The sequence below is a fragment of the Cornus florida genome, unplaced genomic scaffold, assembly GCF_030987335.1.
Source record: "Cornus florida cultivar Cherokee Brave unplaced genomic scaffold, ASM3098733v1 CherokeeBrave_3.0.0_Hap2_Chr11, whole genome shotgun sequence".
Taxonomy (NCBI): Eukaryota; Viridiplantae; Streptophyta; class Magnoliopsida; order Cornales; family Cornaceae; genus Cornus; species Cornus florida.
This window is the reverse complement of record NW_026775581.1, coordinates 57013553-57038552: the sequence shown is the minus strand read 5'-3', so window position 1 is coordinate 57038552 and position 25000 is coordinate 57013553. Positions and strand designations below refer to the sequence as shown.

General features: G+C 37.2%; 1 protein-coding gene across 1 annotated transcript; it reads left to right on the top strand.

The window, feature by feature from the left end:
• The first annotated feature begins 13051 nt into the window (after nt 1-13051).
• LOC132282959 (putative F-box protein At3g29830) lies at nt 13052-20989 on the top strand. The gene is made up of 6 exons (XM_059784808.1): nt 13052-13226; nt 13383-13454; nt 13786-14697; nt 14800-14946; nt 20447-20479; nt 20573-20989. Exons 2-6 carry the CDS (start codon nt 13410-13412, stop codon nt 20867-20869), a joined length of 1434 nt encoding a protein of 477 aa, XP_059640791.1. The 5' UTR covers nt 13052-13226; nt 13383-13409; the 3' UTR covers nt 20870-20989.
• The last annotated feature ends 4011 nt before the right edge of the window (nt 20990-25000 follow it).

Genomic DNA, 25000 nt, shown 5'->3' with positions numbered 1-25000 from the left:
GCCTATAAAAATACTGGTATAAGTCTGCCAAGGGTTTTAGAACCCTAATCACGTAACAGTGGAGGCGACGAGTTATACAGAGAGGTTTGGGAGGAAAACAGAAAGGGAGATTGGGGTTTGGCTGAGGCTAAGGCTGAATCAAGGAGAGAAGGAAGGAGTGTGCTCGTGGGTTAAACCAAGGGGCAACAAAGGAGTTAGAATAGTGAAGGATTGCTGGAAAAACTAGGAAAATGACGCCGAGATTTTTAATCTGAAATCTCAAAGGCAAGTTTTATTCTTACTCACTCTCCTTGACCTGTGTTCTGTACATACCTAGATAATTTCTAGGATTTTAATTGGATATTAAACTGATTTTGTATGTTGATTAAATCAGATTTTAATTGGTATTCTATGTATTGATTAATTTAAATTTAATCGTTGAATAAATTGTTTCATGTACTATTTTAAATCTTATAACGATGCGTACTGTGTTTTAAATGTTTTCTGGTTAACTTTGGGACATAGACGGATTTCTGGAAATCTAAGTAAGACTTTACAGAGTATTTGTAGCATCGTCGGAGGCGAGGACGATGACAGGAGGCAGGGACAGAGTTGGCTCCCAAGGGAATGGAGCCGGCTGCCTAAAATTTTGACCACGGTTCTCTCGAGTATTATACAGAACATGCAAGGAAATAGGCAACAAAGGAGAACGGCACGTAGGCAGCAAGATCGCCTATAGCGTCAGCGATTGGAAGAAGAGCAACAAATGCCAGGGTTTCAGGATGATGATGGACAGTTTTATGAAGAACATGAGAGGGTTCAGCAGGCTCAGGATCAGGTCAGAGATCCAGAGTATCGTCCTCACCTCAATGACCTTATTACTCGAGCTATAGAAGCAGGGGTAACAACTGCACTTTGGAATCAACCACAGATTCAACAGGCATCTATACCATCACCAGTGGTTCAGATTGATACTTGAGAAAATGCTAGGAGTTCTTTCACAAAGGGGAGCCCACCTGAGTTCTCAGGCTCCACCGATGCGAAAGCAGCTCACCAGTGAAAATAGGATATCGAGCGACATCTTCGCCTGATTCAGTGCACGGAGGTTCAGAAACAAATGCTTGCTACCTTCAAGCTAGTTGGAGATGTACTACAGTGGTGGGAGTCAGTTACCATCGTAGAGGAGAGGATGTCATTGACCTATGATCAGTTCAGTGCTCGCTTTGATGAGAAGTACTTTCCTTATGCAGTCAGGGCAACTATGAAGACAAAATTCCTCAATCTGGATCAGGGGAACATGACAGTGGCAGAGTATGAGTAGCAGTTCACAAGCTTATCTCTTTTTTGCTCCGGGGGAGGTGGATACAGAGGAAAAGAAGTGCAATAGTTTTGTTAAGGGACTTATGTGGTCTATTAAGCGAGCTATTACAGGCTAGGGGTGAGAAGCGGGGTGACAGAGACTCGGCTAATCAGTCAGCTGAGAAAATGAATGGCAATAGATATCGACAGAATGATAAGAGCAAATTCCAGGGACAACAGCCTTGGAAGAAGTACAAGGGTGGTTCAGATGCTTATAGGAACGTGGCACCTATTCAGAGGCAGCAGAATGGGGGACCATAGGCAGGCAGCCACTGGCTAACCGACAGAGGAGGCCATTTGGTACTTTCTAGGGTAGTTGCTACACTTGTAGAGAGCATGGTCATACTTTCAGGCAGTATCATAAAGCAGGACAGGGACAGGGACAACATGTGCAGCAGGGGCAGAGGGCACTAGTACCTTTACCCGTTCCACAGGTTTCACGGATTCAGGGACAGGCATATCTAGCTTTACCAGCACCGCCACAGCCTCAGGGATAGGCACCGCAGCAGTTGCATTATAGCAGGGTGTACAACCCCATGTCACAGGACGTTCAGGTACCTCAGGCTATTGAGGGTATGTTGCCTATTCATGGTTCACAGGGTCATGTTTTGTTTGATACGAGTGCTACACATTCATTTGTATCTTAATCTTTTGTTACATTATCTGAGATGGTGACGCGAGTTTGCGATAGACCTCAGGGTATTTCTACACCTTTGGGCGATACTGCCATATTGCATGAGAGTGATGGGCCTGTGACACTAGATATTGGTAGACTCAGATTTCTAGCTAATCTATTGGTCCTGGACATGTATGCTTATGACGTGATATTTATGATGGATTGGTTATCTCATTATCATGCCCAAGTTAACTGTTATGATAGGTTTATTATTTTCACTATACCTGGACAGGATGTATATGTTGTCGCTATGCCACGTTATAACAGGGTTACTAGCACTTATTTGTTTGATATGAAGGAAGAGATTGAGGAGGAGATTACCGTGTCACTGGATAGCATATCAATTGTACAGGAATTTTCGGATGTTTTTCAAAAAATTCTAGGGTTGCCACCTAGTCGAGAGATAGACTTTGTAATTGATTTAGCTCCAGGTACTACGCCTATTGCTAGAGCACAATACAGGATGGCACCAGTGGAGATGCGAAAGCTAAGGGATCAGATTCAGCAATTACTTAGCCAGGGTTTCATTCGTAAGAGTACTTCACCCTGGGAAGCACCAGTACTGTTTGTGAAGAAGAAGGATGATTCATTTCGCCTGTGTATAGATTACATGGAGTTGAATAAGGTTACTATTCACAATAAGTACCCTTTGCCCAGGATTGATGATCTTTTTGATCAGTTGAAGGGAGTTACTTACTTCTCTAAGATTGATCTACATTCTGGATATCATCAACTTTGGGTTAGGGAGTAGGATGTTCCTCGGACAATGTTTCTCACTAGATATGGTTCTTATGAGTTTCGTGTTATGCCTTTCGGATTGATTAATGCTCCAACAATCTTCATGGATTTGATAAACAGAGTTTTAAGGGCTTACTTGGATCAATTTGTCATTATCTTCATTGATGTTATTTGATTTATTCTAAGTCGGAGGACGATCATGCTAGACATCTTTGCATAGTGTTGTAGATGCTACGTGAGCACCAGTTATATGCCAAATTCGAGAAATGTGAATTTTGGCAGCGGGAGTGAAGTTTCTGGGTCATGTGGTGTCAGAAAGGGGAATAGCGGTAGATCTGGCCAAGGTTTAAGTAGTGGTAGAGTGGGGACAGCCTATTTCACCTATCGAGATTCGGAGTTTTCTCGGATTGGCATGATATTATCGTAGGTTTATTTAGGGGTTCTTAAAGATAGCTGGACCACTCGCTCACTTAACTAAGAAGGGTGTACGGTTTGTATGGGATAAACACTGTCAAAAAGCTTTTGATGAGCTAAAAAGGAAGTTGACTTCTGTACTGGTTCTGTCTACCCCACAAAGCGAGATAGAGTATCTCGTCTATGTAGATGCTTCTTTGCAAGGTCTTGGGTGTTTATTGATGCAGGAGGAACGACCAATTTCGTATAGGTCTCGAAAGTTTAAGCCTCGTAAGCTTAATTATCCAACATATGATTTGGAGTTAGCAGCTGTGGTCTTTGGGAGAGTCCTTCAGATTATTTAGTGATCACAAGAGTCTGTAGTATTTGTTCACTCAGCGGGAGCTGAATATGAGACAGCACAGATGGTTGGAGATTGTGAAGGACTATCATTTCTCTATACAGTACCATCCAGGGAAAGCGAATGTGGTGGCAGATGCACTCAGTCACCGACCTTATGCAAGTCTTTCTGCTTTATTCACCACTGAGTGGAATGCTTTGAAGATAATTGATGAGTTGTCTGATGCTTTTATGGCTTGCATGGTAGTTACGCCTTCTATTATTTGCAAGGTTCTAAATGCACAACTCACGGATCAACAGTGCATTGACAAAGTTGCAAAGTTAGCTTCTGGGGAAGTTCCATTTTACTATGTTGGACTGATGGAGTCTTGAGGTATAAGGGACGTTTAGTGGTACCTTCTGCTGACGATTTAAGGAAGGATGTGATAACTAAGACTCATCATTCTGAGTTTTCTATTCATCCAGGAGGAGACAAGCTGTATCAGGATATGAAGCGGCAGTTTTAGTGAGTAGGTATGAAGAAGGACATTATTTTTTTTGTTTCTCAGTGTAGTACTTGTCAGATGGTCAAGATTGATCATCAGAGGCCGCTAGGAGCTCTACAGCCACTACCTATATCAGAGTGGAAGTGGGAGAGCATTTCTATGGATTTTGTGAAGGGATTTCCAAATTCTTTTAAGGATCACAATTCCATTTGGGTTATCGTGGATAGATTGACCAAATCAACCCATTTTTGGCCTATTCGCACTGACTTCACATCGAAACAGTTGGCGAGACTTTATATTACCGAGATTCTAAAGTTGCATGGCATTCCGTTATCTATTTTATTGAACATGGATTCGAGCTTTGTGTCAGGCTTTTGGAAGAGTTTTCAGCAGGTTTTGGGTACAGAGTTGCATCTTAGTACTATTTATCATCCTCAGGCTGATGGACAGACTAAGAGGATTAATCAGATTATGGAGGATATGCTTCGTTCTTGTGTTCTTGAATTCAAGGGCTACTGGGAGAATTATTTGCCACTTGTGGAGTTTGTGTTTAATAATAGCTTCTAGAAGACTATTGGTATGGCACCGTTTGAGGCCTTATATGGTCGACCATGTCGATCTCCTGTTTGTTGGATGGAGGTTGGCGAGAGCAGATTTTTGAGTTCTGAGTTCATTAAGGATACTTATGAAAAGATTGCTCTTATTAGGGATCACATGTGCACTGCCCAGAGTAGGCAAAAGAGTTATGCCGATCATCGTACTCGTGCATTAGAGTTTCAGGTTGGGGATCAGGTTCTACTCAAAGTGTCTCCTATGAAAAGGGTAATGCGCTTTGGGAAGAAAGGGAAGTTATTACCATGGTTTGTCGGGCCATTCATGATTACGGATCAAGTTGGAGCTGTAGCTTATCGGTTGGCACTTCCGGATAATTTGGATCGTGTACACAATGTGTTCCATGTTTTCATGTTGCGGAAATTTCTGCAAGATGAGGATCGATATCAGCATATCGATGTTGGGGAGATTGAGTTGCAACCAGATGCAACATATTTGGAGCCACCCTGTCGTATTGTCGATGGTTGGGATCAAATTCTTCGGAATAAGGTTATCCCTTTAGTGCGTGTTCAATGGAGTCACCACAATGAGGCTGAGTCTACTTGGGAACGAGAGGATGTCATTCGCTTGCTGTTGCCTGAAATATTGGAAGAAGGCAAGAACGAATTCCGAGGATGGAATTCTTTTTGTTAGGGGGGAAGAATGTAATACCCCTAATTTTAAAAGGATAGTCTCGGCATTTTAATTATTGTTTTATGGCATTTTTATTTGATTATTTGCGTATTTGCCTAATTGTTTTAATTGTTGTTATTTAATTGAATTAATTATATTAGTTATTTTATTTAATTGAATTAATTGTTTTAATTGTTTAATGGTTTAATTGTATTAATTATTTTATTTAAATGAATTAAATTGGTTTATTTGATTAAATTAGTTTTATTCATTATTAAGTTATAATTAGGGTTTGTTTTTATTCTTTTATGATTCACGTGTTGGCCGACTAGTATTTTGTTTAGTTTTTCGTCATTGATTATAATTGGACTTAGGTTTTTATAGAGGCTTATAAAAATACTAGTATAAGTTTGCTAAGGGTTTTAGAACCCTAATCACGTAACAGTAGAGGCGACGAGTTATACAGAGAGGTTTGGGAGGAAAACAGAAAGGGAGAATTGGGGTTTGGCTGAGGCTAAGGCTGAATCAAGGAGAGAAGGAAGGAGTGTGCTCGTGGGTTAAACCAAGGGGCAACAAAGGAGTTAGATTAGTGAAGGATTGCTGGAAAAACTAGGAAAACGACGCCGAGATTTTTAATCTGAAATCTCAAAGGCAAGTTTTATTCTTACTCACTCTCCTTGACCTGTGTTCTGTACATACCTAGATAATCTCTAGGATTTTAATTGGATATTAAACTGATTGTGTATGTTGATTAAATTAGATTTTAATTGGTATTCTATGTATTGATTAATTTAAATTTAATCGTTGAATAAATTGTTTCATGTACTATTTTAAATCTTATAACGATGCGTACTGTGTTTTAAATGTTTTCTGGTTAACTTTGGGACATAGACGGATTTCTGGAAATCTAAGTAAGACTTTACAGAGTATTTGTAGCATCGTCGGAGGCGAGGACGATGATAGGAGGCAGGGACAGAGTTGGCTCCCAAGGGAATGGAGCCGGCTGCCTAAAATTTTGACCACGGCTCTCTGTGAGAGAGAGAGCAGGCTCCATGGAACTAGGGAGCCGGCTCCCTAGGTCATAGAGACGGCTCCCATGGTAGCGGAGCAGGCTCCTTTGTGTGGGAGCTTGCTCTCTCACTTTGAGAGCAAGCTATTTTGCCAAAAGTACCTACTGGAATGGTTTTTCTACGGTTTTGATATTTTTCTTTTATTTCAGAACTGTTATGGGTTATTTAAACTGGTTTCTAAATGATTTTATTCCATATTAGGATCCCGTGATGCATGATCTTATCTATATGCTAATGGATTTTAACAGTAGGAAAGTTTAAACAAGTTGGCATGCTGTTAACGGAAAAAGGGATATAATTGCCTAATTTTAATTTAGCAATTCGATATGCTGTAGCATGATTTTAAAACTTGCTTTGGATGCATAACAGGGTTATATATATTTATTAGATCTTATTATGCTGAGTCTGGATTTTAGTTGAAGAATTACTAAATTATATTCTGTCAATTATATGGACGTGAGTCTGGATTTTAGTTGAAGAATTATTAAATTATATTCTGTCAATTACATGGATGTGAGTCTGAATTTTAATTGAAGAATTATTAAATTATATTCTGTCAATTACTTGGATGTTAGTCTGCATTTTAATTGATGAATTATTAAATTATATTCTATCAATTGCATGGATGTTATGGATTGTTGTAATACCCCTACCTTTCAAAAGGATAAAATTTAAATTTAAATTTTAATATAGATTGTGTTATGTGTTATTTTAATTTGATGGTTTATTTGTAATTAAATTGTTAGGCTTAAATGATATATTGCTTTATGTTTTATTTTATTATTATTATTATTTTTAAAACAGAGTTAGTTTTGGATAGTAGTAGTGGACTAAATAAATGGGTCACATATACTACTTGGATGGACCTTCATGTGTAAGGAGTATGACCCATGGGTACTGGAGGTGATTATTATTTTTATTCTAATTAATAATGATAAAGAGTTTTAGTTATATATAAATATATATAACTATATTATATTTTAAATGGTTATATTTATTTGTAAATACGTCATATGTAAGGGTAGTATTAGTATTAGTAAAGTAGGATTATTTGTTCCTTTTTTCTGTATAAGCCGACTTAGGATTAAACTAGGATTAGGGTTTTATGTTGTAGGTATATATTATTGCCTATATATATGTATTTAAGCTTGTAGAGAAGGAGGCTAGGTTTATACGTGAGTTATTTTATACTTGGAAAATAAAAGAGATCAGTGAGAGGAAAAAAGAGAAACTGAGAGAGGAAGCTAGGGTTTTGGCCAATGATGGTAGGCAGAACCAAGGAGGAAGGTGGACGGCTGTTCGAGTGTTAGAACTAGAGCAATAGGAGGCTTGGACGGTGGCGAAGGATCGCCGGAAAGAAATTAGGAAGAAGAAGTTAAGGTTTCAATTCGAAACCTAGAGGCAAGTTCTATTTCTTACTCCTTCCCTTTGACTCATGTTCTGTGCATGCTAGGTAGTCTCCATGAGTTTATTTAAGTGTGAATTAATCTTTTATATGTAGTTAATTTGATCTGGAATAATTCTTGTGAATTTATATTATAGTTGTCTGATCTTGAGGCATATAGAATCGTTAATTGTTTTCATCGTTGTGATTAATGCAAACTGTTATATTTAAATTATTGGGATGTTACTGGATATTGTTTAGACTCTTAGGTTCAATATTAATGAAGAATGGAAGAGTTGGAAGTGGCCGGAGACGAGGCAGAAGGGGTAAAACGGGTTCAGGGCTCTTAGAGGGGGGGAGAGCCGGCTCCATGGAAGTGGGAACCGGCTCCCTCAACTGAAGAGTCGGCTCCAGGTGATGGGGAGACGGCTCCCCTTTGTTCAGAGTCGGCTCCAAGGCCTAGGGAGCCGGCTCCATGGTTGTGTGCTTGCTCTCCAATTTTGAGAGCAGGCTCTCTTGTTTTAGTGCATTCTGCAATAATTTGGGCACTGTTTGGAAGATGTTGGTTTCCCGAACTGGTTTGGGATGTGAATGGGGGATCTAAATATTAGTTTCATATGATATTAAAACCTCATATTGCATAATTTATACCTTTATGCTAATGGATTTAACTATATGAAAGTTTAAACAATTTTGCATGCTGTTAACGGATATATGAAATTTAATTGCTTAATTTTAATTTAGCAATTTAATGGGCTGTAGCATGATTTTAAGCCTTGTTTTGGATGTATAATAGGGTCATATATCTATTAGATTTTGTTAAGTTGAATTTGGATTTTAATTGAAGAATTATTAAATTATATTCTGTTAAATTACATGGATGTTGAGTTTAGATTTTAATTGAAGAATTATTAAATTATATTCTGTCAAATTAAATGGATGTTGTTCTGGATTTCAATTGTTGAACTGTTCTATCTGGTTCATCAATTATTGGTTGGATTTGTGAATAAAATAAGCATGTTGGTTCATATAATTTCTATTATGCTTATTAGGAATTAATTGATGTTTACTTACTTTATATGTGTTGTCAATTATATGGACATTGTTGGAGTAGTATCAAATAAGCATGTTAACTTATATATTTTGTTATGTTTATTATGAATCAACTGATGTTTATATTTAATATCTGTATTATCAATTGTTGGACTGATGGATTGTATGTACTGGTATGGGACGGTGGCATACTAGGGACAGATTAATTTCAAAATCCTAAATCCTACATATTCTAGAATAAAGGGAATGGATTATAATAAAATCCGACTTATATTTAAGTCAGATCAGCTGAATAAAATTGAATGTCTAACTGGTTTACTTGTTATTTAAGTCAGATCAGCTGAACAAAGTTAAATGACTAACTTGATTACTAGTTGTTTAAGTCAGATCAGCTGAACAAAGTTGAATGACTAATTGGATTACTTACAGCTTAAGTCAAATCAGCTGAACAAGTTGAATGACTGAATGGATTCCTCATGGATGGTTAGGATATGATTTTACATATATATGAATATGGTACCACGATATGAGCTTGAGTCTCAAGATCGATGGTTAGGGAGCATATATGCATTGGAATGCATAACTGGCTATGATGGTAGAGGTATACCCTGTTAGGTCTAGGTACTCATGCCCACTTCTGGTACATTTTGCATGTTGCATTCTATTCAGGTTGAGACCCCCATTGTAGTCCAGTGAGAGTCCCTTAGTGTGGTTATATATAAGTATGGACTAGATAGTTATTGTTGAGATATCTAGGATGTATCTGCGTATCGGGTCTCTGTTTGGATTGTAGTTAGAGTAGAACTTGTTTGTGGGCCTGACCTACTATTATTTTTCAGGTATCGGACGGTTCCCGTCTTAGAGCTTGTTTGTGCTGAGCAGAGACGGTCACTCATTCCTCCGACTGTGTAGGACTGCTATTTATATTTAGTTTTGGATTTTCTCTTTAGTTCAGTTTATCTTCAATTAGGTTTTGATTAGGGGTCCACTAGATGGATTCCCGAGTTGTATTTGTATTGGAAGTTTGGATGTACCAGAATAGTTCTTATTTATAAAATTTATTCTAAGGATTTCGTTAATGGATTAGCGTTTCAGTTTTCTTTCAGAAATTTTATTTATTCCTTTCTATCATATTTGTATTCTGTGTTCGATTATTGCCATTTGTTTTTGATATCCTCGGGTATTCGGGTGTGGGCCTGGCCAACTCGTATCCGAAAATCCGTGGGATATCACAATTGTATGCACCGATATGGGACGGTGGCATACTAGGGATAGATTAGTTCAAAACACTAAGTCATACCTATTATGGAATAAGGGAGTATATTTTAAAATTTGAATCCTACTTATATTTAAGCCAGATCAACTGAATAAGTTGAATGAATAACTGGATTACTTGTTACTTATAGCTTAAGTCAAATCAGCTGAACAAGCTGAATGACTGATTGGATTTCTGATGGATGGTTAGGATATGATTTATATATATATATGAATATGGTACCACGATATGAGCTTGAGTCTCAGGATCGCTGGTAAGGGAGCATATATACATTGGGATGCATAACTGGCTATGATGGTAGAGGTATACCCTATTAGGTCTAGGTATACATGCCCACCTCTGGTGCGTTTTGTATGTTACCTTCTATTCAGGTTGAGACCCCCTTTGTAGTCTAATGAGAGTCCCCTACTGTGGATATATCTATGTATGGACTAGATAGCTATTGTTGAGAGATATATGATGTATCTGTGTATCGGGTCTCTGTTTGGATTGTAGTTAGAATAGAACTTGTTCGTGGGCCTGACTCACTATTATTGTTTCAGGTATCGGACGGTTCCAGTCTTAGAGTTTGTTTGTGCTGAGTAGAGACGATCATTCATTTTTCTGACGACGTAGGATTTCTTTTCATGGTTTAGCTTTAGATTTTGTTTCAGTTGTTTACCTTTCAGTTTAGGATTTTGATAGGGGTCCACTAGATGGATTCCCGAGTTGTTTTTAATAATGGAGGTTTTGGATTATTGGATATTAATCAGTTAATTTTTGAGGATTATATTTTTTTTAGAATTCTTCCAGCTTTATTATTTTATTTCTTAATTCTCTTTTTGTATTCTGTGTTCATGTAAATATTAATTGTTTGGTATCCCTCGGATCTGTGCTCGGACTTGATCACCCGTGGCTCTAGAATCGAGGTGTATCACAATGGTGGTGGCGACAATGATGTTGGTGGAAGGCAACGGAGGTGGCGATGGTTGAAGGTGGTAGTGGTGAAAGGAAGTGGAAGTCAGTGGTGGTGGTGGCAACGTTGGAGGTGGTGGTGGAAGGCAGTAGAGGCAGTGATGGTATGGTGGTTGAAGGTGGCAACAATGGTGGCGATGGTAGTGACCGTGGTGGAAGGCAATGGAGGTGGCGGTGGCTATGATGGAAAGTGGTGGTGTCAATAGTGGAAGATAATAGTGGTTTCTGGACTTGGAACATGAGAGTTTTAGGAACTTGATTTTTTTTAAAATTTTTTTGCTTGGGAATGGAATGGCTATTTCATGGATTTAGTTGTAGAATGGTTTTTCATTACTAGGAATTGATTTTCATTACAATGGAATGTTCATTCTAATTTTAAATTACATACCAAACAAAGAAATAATTGGAATATTTCTGTAACAAGGGGCTTGAAAGCTCCCATCCAACCTTATGGATAGTGTGGCTTCAAGCTCCCATCCAACCTTATGGATAGTGTGGTTTGGAAGGCCAAAAAATGGATTTAAGATTATTTATATAAGGGAGCTTTTTCCATTCCCTATCTGTCTATGAATTGCCTTAGCGAAAAGGTAAGATATTTAAATCTCCTATCACTGCACTACAGAACTCTTAGCGGATGAAATGTAATATTTCATTCTATTTCTGTACACCAAACACATAATCATATAAAATTCTAATAATCATGTATGCGTATGGATACAATGGGTGCTTAACATTTTTCCTATGTATATCAAATATTTGAATCCACTAATCTTGTACGTTGGACCATATGTATGCCATCACATAGGGTTAGTTCATTTAAATCCTAATCACATACTAACAACATAGTTTAAGTGACCTCACACACCAAAATGCAATGTTAAGGTGACGACTCCGTTCTTTGGGTTTAGGTTTAGGTAGAAAATAACTTCATAAATTTCATAGTTTTGAGAAAGGGTCATCATCTAGAGGAAAGAATAAGAAAGTTAAGAAAAAGGACGATGAAGACTCTAAGGAAACAACTAAAATTACAAATTGGTTTGATCCTCTATTTATAGGTGACTGTTAGGCTTTAAATGAGGTTAGACCCGTACACAATCTCCTCTCCACGAGTGCACCACGAACTGGCCTTCAAATCGGAAATTCGCAACTTTCAGGCACGCATCCGATCAATTGGAGTAAGTGTCCGATCTATCACATTCCGAACATGATGTGCAGGGTGATTTAATTTGTGGTATGTGTTGTTATAATTTATTTATTTATTTTTACATGTTTAGCCATCAAATCATGTTATTTAATGTTCTTAGAATGAATTGGACTGTTTGTACACGATTTAGAACTGAAAAGAAGCAAGAACAGAGCCTGAAAACTGCTGTCGCGAGGAAGAGGCCAACCCAGGCCAACCCAACTGACTAGATTGGAAATCCAGCCGACTTGGTTAGGGAATCAGCCGACTGAGAATAAACAAATAATCAAATAATCAGCCGACATGGGTTATTTGTAAAGGAGAATGAGATAATCAAATAATCAGTTGTTATATGATATTTAACAAACACATACTTGTTGTATTTGGTATACAAATCTTGTTTCCAGTCAAATTATTCAAGCTTATACTTTGCATGTGTAGCCTATAATGCCTATTGTATGATTTACTGTGGATTTTATTCTTGTAATGGATTGGGATTATAAAACCGCGTGGAGAATGAGAATTATTCCTACTTTTCTTTAAAGGCTTAAACTTTTTTTTTTTTTCATTAACCGCATTCATGAAATCTAATTGACTAAGAAATGTTTCATTGGACTAAATTTAAGTGCCAGTGGCAGCTTTTGGGGACTTGAAATGGGCTTCCAAGCCCAATAAAGTCTTCCTAAAAAAGTGATAGTGTTTGGTGAAATAAAAGAAAATGAATTCTAACTAACCTAAAAGTCTTGTGAAGTCCATTTAATTTTAATTTTTATTTTTGGCCCAGTCCCTAGCCCTATGACCGAACTGTTTTTTTTTTTTTGGGAAAGTAAGATGATTTTATATAAAACGATGCAGTATTTACATAGGTAAAGAGTGGCTATCCCACAAACCGTGGACAGCCCACTCACAAAACATTCAACAATCCACATTCTAACAAGCCCAGTATAGCAAACAAAGACAAATAAACGGACGACTATTCTTGTCTGAGGCATACACGCATCCGTGTAGAACAAGAGGGGGTCTCTACCTGGCTAAGGATGAACGCTGGCGGCTTTCCCGTCGCTAGATCCCACTAAGTACGCCGAACAGGAGGTACGCCCCTATCCCGTGTGACTTCCACCCGAAGCAATTTTAGATTTAGGGTTCTGTTCTACTCCAATTAGAACCTTTTTTTGTGCATATTTATAATCTGATTCTCATCTCATCGAACGAGTTTGGTACTTTGGTTTGACAAATTCTTTTTTGCAGCTTATATTTAATTCCTATCTAAACTAAATGGGCAAAGTGGCACGATCTACCTCAAAATTTGGGCTACGGAAGGTGAATCCGCTAATCTCTAATGTTAGAATGAACAATTTGGTTTATATTTCGAAAAAAAGTTTTCTTTTTTAAATTTATTTATTGTTGATATATATCATTATTCACTTTTAAGTGTAGAGAAACTTTGGATTATGGTAACATTGTTCCTTTTCTAGTTTGAATGCTTCAGTGTTTGATTATTATTATCATTTTTTTAAATTCGATATATATAGTTATTCAGTTTTAAGTGTAGAGAAACTTCGGATTATGGTGACATTGTTCCTTTCCTGGTTTGAATGCTTCGGTGTTTGATTATTATTATCAACTATTTTATTTTTTGGGTACGAAACAGTGTACACATAAGCAAGATTGGATTAGTTTGCTGCCGGATGAGATTCTTGTTGCGATTCTGTCTCGGGTGACACTCAAGGAAGCAGCAACTACTAGCATCCTCTGTCGGAGATGGAGATATCTTTGGACATACACTACTGGTAGTTTGAATTTTGATGCTTCCAAAACGTTATACGAATTGGGACAACGATGGAAGTCACGTTCAGTCGAGATGTTTAATTATGTTAACTGGGTGAATCAAGTCTTGAAATTGCATCAAGGTTCATCTGTAGATGAATTTAGAATTTGTTTTGATTTGGATGAAAATTATTTTAGTGAAGTTGACAGGTGGGTCAATTTTGCCATTGAAAAAGGTGTTCAAAGGTTTGAGTTGGATTTGTCAAATTGCTTCCAATTCACCATGGTTTCTGATCCCAATTACAATTTTTTAAGTTCGGACAAGTTCTCCTTACCATTTAGTTCAAATACTCTAAATCATTTGCATTCAAATAGGCAAATAGCGAGGCCTCATGGTTTTGCTGGCTTAACATCCCTTTCCTTGAAACAAGTTGATGTGACTCAAGAGGTTCTTGAGTACTTTTTATCCAACTGTCTTTTACTTGAAAGTTTATCGGTGGATGTCTCGAACTGTTTGGTGAGTCTGAAAGTTGCTGGTCCATCACTCAATTTGAAGTACTTGCGGATATCCGGTTGCCGTTTTTTGGAAAATTTGGAGATTTCTGCAATAAATCTTGTCTCTTTCACATACTTTGGACCAAAGATAAGCGTGCCTCTTAACGATGTTCCCCTTCTTTCTGAGCTATCTATTGGGTTTGAATACGCTGTGTATTTTATTAAAGAACCTCACCAGCATTTGCATTATTTCTCTCAACTAGAGACTCTTAAATTGGATCTTTATTTTCTTCGTGGTGAGGTATGTAAAACCACAATGTATGCATTTGCTTCCTTTTGTCTCTTTATTGGATTAATACATACTGAATTGATCATCAATGTCTCTTGTCTTTACTCTGCATAGTTATTTATACAATTCCCGGGCGAATTTCCTGAATTGAGAAATCTCAAGAATTTGGAATTGATGGTTCAATCATGGAGTCACATTGATCTCAGTCATTTTACTTCCTTGATAAAGGCATCTCCTTTCTTGTCTAGATTCAAAATCCAGGTAACTATTCAGATTTTGTTGCTTACGATTTAAAATTTGTGGGCATTGTTGATTGTATCGTGTTCAGAAATTAACGAATAAGTTCATATATGGAGCTCCTTCTTTTTACTAATGATTAAAGGAGACCAGCCATACAGGCATAATTTTTTACCATATAATTGCTCTCGTGCTATTTGGGAAAAGTCTTATCTATTCGGTATGCTTCATGCTCAAGATTGTGGGGTTGTGTTAAGAAGTCCAATTCTAACTGTCATCATGATTTTCTATTCCATACAATGTTTAATGGATAGATTATATAGATTGTCAACACTAGGCTATATCCAAGGAGTAATCAGCTAAATAATGAAAAAATTTAAAGATTGCTCAGATAAATTCTGCACTTTTTATTTTTATTTTTTAGTGTTCGGCATTCAGTGATAATCACTTAAAATTTCACTTCATTTTCAGTGGTATTTATTTTTTAAGTTATACTCAAATTGCTTATTGAACACACTTAATTGAATAATGTTGAATTAGGTTATCAAATGGCACCTAAGAAATACAAGTGGAGAAATAAAACAATGTATGGAAATCCATAAAAATTATAATAGCTAGAAGTTACCATTTATGTCCATCTTTCCTCTTCATAATTTTCTAATGTCCATAAAAAGAACTACTCAGCTCTCTTATCACTTGAACAGTGAACATAACTGTTTATAAGAAATTTGAAAACTACTTTTCAAGATCCATTTGACAATTTACTAATTTATCATTCTGGAATTAACTAAGATTTGGAATGCAAGTTGTCCTCAATCATTACGCTAAGATTTAGAAAGAAAGATGTCATCATTAAGTAGAAAGTGGTCTAAATTCTTAAGCTATTGTGCTTTTCGAGTGTTGTGGTATTGTTAGGATTGTTATATCATTCCCAGGTCTAGGTTCTGCTGTTGTTCGCAGTCAAAATAGTAGCCATGTTAGTTTGATGACTTATTTCCTTTGCCCACTGAATCCATACTACATCTGTTTCTCACTTGGTTTCTTTTTTCTAGGTTAACTACTATTTAATACAAACTTCAGCTACTAGTTCTTAGTTTTCCATATATCGTTTTATTTCTCCAGAGAGTGTGAGACGAAGAATAATATTTGTTATTAGTTATATGAAGGTCAGTGCCTAGTGTGGTGATAAAATGTTAAGGCTATGAAGCGTGAGAATGCGAGTCGAAATTTTGAGTATGAATACTTTTTGCAAATAATGCCAAAGGAAAAGGTTAAGGTGTTATTTAATAATTCAAGTCCATAATTAATTTTGAATCGACCAAACACTTATTCAATTAAGTAGGTTTGATAAGGCAATATATTACCGCTTAAAAGAGTAGGTGCCACTTAAAAACCAGATAAGATTTTAAGTGAAGGAGACTTCACTTATCATAGAATAATAAACATTAAAATTCAAAAAAAGTAAAAAGTTCTCTGTTCTCAGTATACGGTTAATGCTTAAAATGTCAGAACTTAAGATTCTGCTCTAAAACTTTTCAGTACTGGACTTTTTCAGTTATATCATACAACACCTCAGTCTATATTTGATTTACCTCTCCTAGCACCCTCGGTTAATGGCAACCACACTATGTATCCTTTAATTATATGAAGGCAAAGCTCTCCTAGCACCCTCTGTTAACAGCAACCACACTAAGTATCCTTTAATTATATGAATGCAAAGTTTATATACAAGACTGCACTGCACATAATAGAATTCATGAGATAGCATTAGCTGCATTACATATATTCAACACCCTCTAAAATCCATGGTGGATAATAACCTAAGAGTTGGTCTCATTTTTGTGAAGTGCCAACTGCCAAAGCATATTGGACTTCGTGGAACTGTCAGCTAACTAAACTGTAGAAGAGAGATGAGGTAGCTAGTGAGGTTGTCTGAGTAAAAATTAATATCAAAATGATTAGTTTTTTAATGGAAAACCAGATTACTGGGTATTTAATTATTATTCTGGTTATCGAAGTAATAAGGAAGGGGTTAGGCTAATCTGCCAAATCGTTAAGAAGAGAAATCTAAACAATCTTTATATCAGTATTTGCCATAGCACCATAATGTGCTTCGAAACTGTAGTGAGATATGGTGTTTGCTTCTTGCTTTTCCAAGATATAAGAGAATTCACTAAAAGAACACAGAAACAGAAGTAGAATCCTCACAACTAGCGGTACTAGCATCCCCAGCCCAGTTGGCATTATAAAATCACAATGCTGTAGCAATGATGAAGATGAAAGAAGCAATGCATGAGAGAGAGTGCTGTGAAGGTAATGATCGGTATGAACAATATCTGCATGGTGGACATATTGGTAGGTAGAGCAGCAAATTGGTTAACAACATGCATAAGATAAGCAATACCGCATTAGCAAAACTGTGAGATAGACAAGACCACCCCCAAGGTAACCATGCAGGTGAGTAACCGAGCAGATTGCAAGTGCTTCTTTACAAACTTAATATAACATTGAATCATATCCTCAACATGCAAAAGCCATATACCAAAGTAAATTGATTTCCTAAGGGGAACAGTTTTTACTAAGTTTCTAATTCAATAATAAGACCATATATTGCATGACAAAGACAACAGATTACTGGGGCGAATAGGAGAGACCAGGAGGAGGTTGCATGTATACCTTATCATGTAATTCACAGTGAAGAAATTAATTTCTTAGATCATGCCAAGATGGATGATAGGAATATCTAGAAGAGACAAAAATTCAATAAGCATGTTGGAGAGAAGTTAGGAGTGTCTCCTATTAGTGATAAAATAAGAAAGCTCTTCAATGAGGCTTCACAATAACATTGCAGCTCCTGATGTGACTGGTAACTTGAAGAAAATGAGTAAGTAGTAGTCAATGTAAGTTCTTTGCCATTCTAAGAATCCCTTGAGGGGCTAAAACTTTAGTGAGGCTCATCTTGACATTACTTCAATTCCTATGAATATATCGGGTGACTTGAGGTTGAGGAATCAAAGAAGATTCTATCGGGGGTAGTGACAGTATGGTTGAGTCTCAATAGGAGGAGGAGCAATATCAACAAAACGGAGATGTTGGTTGTCCAAAGTGGGATAGACAAAGGAGACGGGAAAGCGTAATAGAAATGATACTGAAAAAAGGAAACATGATACGAAACACAACATTTAGACACGGGATTGTTACATGGCAGGCCTTATGTTCCAACTATAACCTACAACTACACATTACTAAATGCCAAAGTTAATTAGGTTCGTTGGAAAGTACAAAGACACACATGCTTCCAGTAACCCACCGGTGAGGATAAGATTGGGGTTTAGAATAAAGGGGATTGAAGGGAGAAATGACTCAAAGCATATCAGAAGGCATGCACTTGGTGGGATATGTAACAGTAAGAATAGCTTTTGAACTTGTGTCGGAACAAATGCTTAGTGAATAGCCTTCAAAATATTGTAGGAACAGGTGCTGATAGAAAATAATGTGATGATGTTGCTCTTGTGCAGTGCAGCTATACCATTCTGTTGTTGTATACCAGGACGAGATAGATGAGGCAAAGTTTAATTGGTTGTGAATAACATGAAATGAATGGTAAGATACTCTTAATTTTCAGTTACTTGGAAAACTGAGTTTGAACCATAGAGGTGAAATCTTTATAAATCTTCAAAGTTGAGACACACTGTGCATGGAATATATCCAAGTATAGCACGAGAAATCATTAACAAACATAACATTTACCTGTTACCTAACTTACCTCACTTGGAAGGAATTGTAGCAAGTTCCACACATCAGAATGCACCAAATCAAATATGGAAGTAGTAAGTGTCAGTGTTACTAAATGAAAAAGGGAAAGGCAGTTGTTTTCTGCAAGCTTACATCCCACACAACTGGTTGAAGTTGACATAGATGCCCTCACAACTCACAAGGCACTGGTTTTTCTTAATATTTAAGCTTAGAACTCAAACCATGGTGTGCCATAGCAAAATGCCGGAAGGTGCAGTATACAGAGAAAGAGAGAGAGGATGGTTTGTCCACACAGTGATGGCCAATAGCTGTACTGGTTAGGAAATTGAACGTAAATGCTGGGAGAAGGGGACTACCGTAGAATAGATATGATAGTATGTGGTGTTTAACTTAGGTTATGAGTGTAGTGCAGGATGAGAAAATTGATTAATATACCTGACCTAAATAATGCATGAGCATTAACTAACCAATTATTATTGTAAGTGTGCAATAATAAAATGATGATACTCATAAAATTTGAAGATATATACATTAATATTACCAACGGGCTAGTATTAGGCCCTTACTTCCCAAAGGGAGGTCAGGGGTTCAAGCCTCAGTGGATGCATGTGTGTGTAATCAAGCACTAGATGTTTAATATTACATTAGTATTCGTAATCAAGCACTAGATGTTTTTAATGCAAGTGTTGATCAATAAGCTCATATATTCTGCCAAAGACCTGACAAGAGATCATATGTTGTATCAATTGATTCATATTTAATATATAGACCATATTTAGCATTGATAACAACAAAAAAGAGAAATATATTAATGATTAAAAAGAAATGCACGCTTTTTGTGATCTTTGAGTCTACTAGAAATGCCTCCTTAAGGGCATTATTGGTGCCCGATCAAGGAGTCTCCTTTGTTGTAGGTTGAAGTATTCCAGTTGAGTCTCTTTGAGTTTGGAACTTTTTGGGGTCTACATGCACCTTTAACAAGTATTTACAGCATACGAAGGCCAAAGTAGATAAAAAAGGGATGTAAGAGAGGTAAGCAAACCAAATGACATTCTAGAACAAGCAGCCAGGTGGACTGCATAGTAAGCTGAGTCATTGGGGTGATGCTCCAGTTCAAATTTAGATGGCTAACAGAAAGACTTTAAGTTGAAAACTCTTGAGTTGATTCTCTAGTTCAAATTTGTAAGGCTAAAGATGGTTGGATAGTGAAGCAATTTATAAAAAATAACTTCCCGCTACCATTCGCAACCGCTGACAATCCTGGTAACCAATGAATGATTCGGGTGTAGATCTGAACTCTGCACAGTAAGGTACACCTAAGCCCTGAAGTATATTTCAAGGCAAAACCTTAATACCATTTTAACGGTGTGAGAATAATTTAGAGGTTTCCATTGAATAAAGTCAAAGCCTAGATATGCATAAAATGCGACTGTGTAGCTGTGCAAGAACCAATACACTGATTGTTTATTTGATATAGGTCCACACTTAAATTGAGTAGCTGTGCGAGGTTTATTGCTGTGATTTCTGATATGTTTTTTACTTATCAAATAACAGTAATATCTTGTATATTCGCTAATGGATTTAAACTTATCATATCTGTGTGCATGCAATCGTGCATATTTGATTTGGAGGTTCTGGGGCCTTTTAACTTCATACCTTATTTTTTTTTTTCAATTTTTAACACTAGCAAATTTGTGCGCAAGTTATCTTCTTATTTTATAAACAAGCATTGACATTTATTTATTTATGTTTTTTTTAAACCCAACAGTTGCTATCTGAAGAGTCCCGTGCACAGAGGAAGGTACGGTGGAAGGCAACATATATAACAGTTTTTTTTTCCCCTCAATTTATATACTAACAAGCAAAATATTATTATTATTTGTTTATGTGGCAGGCAATGCGAAAATACCGTTGTTTTGATAGATTAGAACGTGAAGCTACAAATTGTCATCAATGCCTTAAAGTGGTGGAGTTGGTAGGGTTTATTGGGCATGGAAGTGATGCTGAACTTGCTTCTCATTTGATTGAGATTGCCGTGTCACTTGAGAAGATGACTATCAATTCTTGCAGTCCATATGTATTGGGGTCCCCTGGGGAGTTTGAGGATAATAAAGTGAGAAGGGCAGCTAGAAAGCGTGCCGAGAAGCTAAGAACAAAATTACCTCTGGGGGCTAAACTGGAGATAATTTAATTTAAAATGTTAATGATATAGTTAATGATGCTAATGTTACTGTTCTGTTAATTAGTATAGGCAAATACTATGCAATGGTTAATTTAAGTGTTGATAATATAATTAGTGATGTTGATGTTCTGTTGATTAGCGCATTCCTCTCTTGTCAAGAGGCCCGAGCTTGGTTTTCTCAGTTTTATTTTAGGCCCAGTCCGTTGACCAATCATTAAGCTGGACTGTTTGTGCATATTCAGCGACGGTTCACTCAAATCAGTTCAAATCCAGGATACAAATGAATAAACAAACTTCTTTGCTGCGATTATTTTATTTTATTTTATTATTTGAGAATTCGACCACATTCTGTTTAAAGCTTTTTGTTGATAAGTTGAGTGCAATCTGTTTAAAGATATTTGTGTTAGCTTGAACAAGCACAGTTTGGCAGTGCAAAGATGAGCCAAATGGTACATGTTCTTGTCTCGTTCATGTTCTCGTATGGGCATATGGTCTGGGTGCTCATGGTCTTTTTGTTTGGGCACTGTCACAATATGTGCTGCTAACTTGCTAAGTAGAAAAAAGTACGACACAATGACCTTATAGGCTTATATTGAGTGATTATCATAAAACTTTAATTCAGTTTAAATTTTTATGAGTTACTACGAAATAATTTAGAAGATTAAATTATGCCATAATGATTATTTATCATGTATGCTAATATTAGTTATTAGGTCATTATAATAATCTATTTATAGAATCAAAGAACCTTTGGCACAATGGTATAATTTCTCCGTCAACAAAAAATAGAAAAAATTAGTATAACTCCCTGTCCTCAAAGAATTAAAAAATGGTTGAGTTCAGGTGTGGGCAAAAGGAAAAAAAATAAATCTTACAATACTTGGGTCCTCTTCAACGGGGAACAAGCTTCGTCCTCTTTGGTGGTTCGGTCAAGACTCACACATGTTTTAAATTAAAAATAATAATAATTAGATTAGTTAGAAGCGGTTTATTTATTTATTTATTTTCAGCGGGGCAATTGGCCTCCCTCTCCTTCCTATGTAAGTGTGGTTGCAACTTGGGCGAGCTAATCCAGCCCAACCCAAGCCCAATTCGAAATTTTGAAATTTGGGCTTGAAGTTTACAAATCGAGTTTATGTTCGGGTTAAATTTTGTCAAAACCAAGACATTCAGGTTGGGCTCAGGCTCAACCTGAACCCAACCAAAAACCCAAAATAAATTTTTTTTTTTTTTTCGTCCTCTCTCTTCCTTCTTTTTCCTTCTCTCTCTTTCTTCTTTCTCTTTCTCTCCCTGCCGTCCCCATTTGTGAAGAAGGGGAGCATGAAGTAAACTAAAAGATATGGGTTGAGAGTTAAGAGACTGCGGCTGAAGCTTGCGAACGGTGAACTCGAACTGGAACAGCGGGCGATGGAAACTGAAAGATCTGGGTTTTGATTTTTTGAACAATTTGAAATGATATGCCGATTTGGGTTTTGAGCTTTTAATTCTTGCAGACAGATAGATAAAACTGAAATATATGGGTTTTGAAGTTTTGATTCTTGTAGATTTTGTAATTTGCAGTTGCAGACAGAGAGAGAGGGGGCAAGTTCAGAGAGAATAGAGATGGAGGCGATTGGGGAGGCTAAAATGATTTGCCCTAAAAATAATAAAATATATATTATATATATATATATAATTTGTTTTTTTAATAATAATATATATATATAAAATTTTGAAAAAAAAAATAAAAAAAAACTCAACCCGTCAACCCGACCCAACCTGTCCGAAAATATTCGGGCTGGGTTATGACCATAACCCATGTTGAGTATAATTCAGGCTGGCTCAACCCAACCCAATTCGGGTTGAGATTGGGTTAGAACTGGGCTGGGTTGGGCCAGCCCAACTTGCAGCCCTATATGTAAGTCCGTTTCTGTGGGTATAAACTTGAAATTCTCTCCTTGTTTTGTTAAGATGCTAAGCTTAGAGCTTAACAACTGAAAATATTGAAATATTTTCATGATAAAATTAATAATTTTAGGTGAAAAATCTTATATTATGTCAAATTATTAGGACCCCGTTTGGGGGAGCTTTCTCATATTAAAAGTTCTTCATTGATAAGGCCTTCGTGAAAGGAATTCATAAGAAAAAGACATTTGACGAACACATTTCTCAAATTTACTTTAACTTTTAGATTTTTTTTTATTGACAATAATATTTTTTATCCTTAATAATTATTGTAAGCCTCCAATAAATGGGCGAATGCGGCAGTGGTGACAGGCTATGTCAATGCTAGTGGTGGTGGCAAAAGGCAATTGTGATAGTGGTGGTGGTGGGGGAAGGCGACGATTAAGGGTGGTGGCGGTAGAATGTGACGATGTCGGCAGTGGTGGCAGTGGTGAAAGTGAGGTAGTGGTGGAAGATGGCGATGACGGTGGTGGTGGTGGTATTAGAAGGTCACATTGGCCGCGATGGTGAAGGTGGCGATGGTAGAAGATGGTGGTCGTTGGTAGTGGAGAGTGATGGTGGCGATAGCAATGGTGGTGGAAGGTCACAGTGGCAATGTTGGAAGGTGGTGGTGGTGGTGACGACGGAAGATGGTGATGGAAAGTGGTGTTGATTGGTGGCAATGGTGGAAGGTGGCGGTGGTGGTGGTGGTGACGACGGAAGATGGTGATGGAAGGTGGTGTTGATTGGTGGCAATGGTGGAAGGTGGCGGTGGCGATGGTGGAAGGTGGCAGAGGGTCACGGTGGCGGTGGTGGTGGCAAAAAGTGGTGATGAAAAATGGTGGTGGTTGATGGCGGTGATGGTGGAGGATGATGGTGAAAGATGACGGTGGCAGTGGTGGTGGTGGTGGAAGGTTACGGTGGCAGTGGTGGCAGAAGGTGATAGTGGAAGGTGGCATCGACAATGGTGGTGCAAGTGGAAGGTCATGGTGGTGGTGGTGGTAGCGGCGACAGGTGGTGATGAAAGGTGGTGGTGGAGGGTGATGGCAGCCATAATAATGGCGGTGGTTAGGGGTGTTCAAAAAATTCGGTAAACCAAAAATCGGACTGGACCGGATTGAATTGGAAGGCTTGTGCTCGTTGTATCGCGGTTTGGTTTTGTCCTAGGCCCAAAATTATGGAACCGTAATTTTTTGGTTCGGTCCTAGTTTAGGGTCCTGTATATATATGTTATATAATATATATATATGTAGATCATACCCTAAACCTAAATCAAGAAAAGTTCTCACGTCTCACATGCCCCCCCTTTTTCTTTCTTTTGTTCTTTAAATTCCTTTTAAAAAAAGTCAAATTTCCTTTTTCAAATATATCTCAGTTTTTTTTTTTTTTTTTTTTTTTTTTTTTTTAAAAACTATGCCCCCTCTGAATTAAAATAAAATAAAAAGGAAATCAATTGAAACCGTCAAATCGAACTGAACTAAATCGATTTTTCACAGTTTGGTTTGGTTTGGTTCTATGGGCATTATGGTTCGGTCTGGTTCAAAAATAGTGAAATCGTCTTAAATGATTTGGTCCCAAAAATTCGGTCCAAACTGGATCGTGTGCACCCTTAGTGGTGGTGGTGGAAGGTCACGATGGCGGTGGCGGAAGGTGGTGGTGGTGGAACGAAGGACTAAGAAAGAATATAGGACAATCTTGTCAATCTATGAAAATACATTAAATTAGTAAAATAATAAATTTATTCTTAAAAAATTTGGCTTCTTAAAAGAAGGTTTCAAAAGTAACATTTTCTTACTTCTTTGAAATGGATTTTTTGATCATTGGTCTTTCAAGAAAGTCCTTTACATATGTGTAACTAAACATCACTAATTTTTTCAAATGGACTTTTTAAACTTGGAAGGACTTTTTGAGGCTCCAGAAAGCTCCCCCAAACAGGGCATAGGTCTGACTATTTATTTTAAAAAGGGTAAAGTGCATTAAACCCCCCTAAACTATACCTCAATGAGCAAAAACCCCCTCTGAATTACAAAATGAGCAAAAAACCCCCTTAAACTATTCAATTTGGTTGCACTTTACCCAATCCGGCAACCGACAGATCAATTTTCTTCCATGTGAGAGGCCAAATTTATGTAAATGACTATACAACCCATATCAAATTTAAAAGATTATACTGCCTATGAAACATCGTTGGCCCCAAAAAATCCCTAACTAATTCAT

Excerpts from the sequence above, each read along its gene's own strand:
- LOC132282959 (XM_059784808.1), top strand. The coding sequence starts at position 13,410 with ATGGGCAAAGTGGCACGATCTACCTCAAAATTTGGGCTACGGAAG. Across the intron at positions 13,455-13,785 it reads CAAAATTTGGGCTACGGAAG|TGTACACATAAGCAAGATTG; the intron begins GTGAATCCGCTA and ends GGTACGAAACAG. Across the intron at positions 20,480-20,572 it reads AGTCCCGTGCACAGAGGAAG|GCAATGCGAAAATACCGTTG; the intron begins GTACGGTGGAAG and ends TTTATGTGGCAG.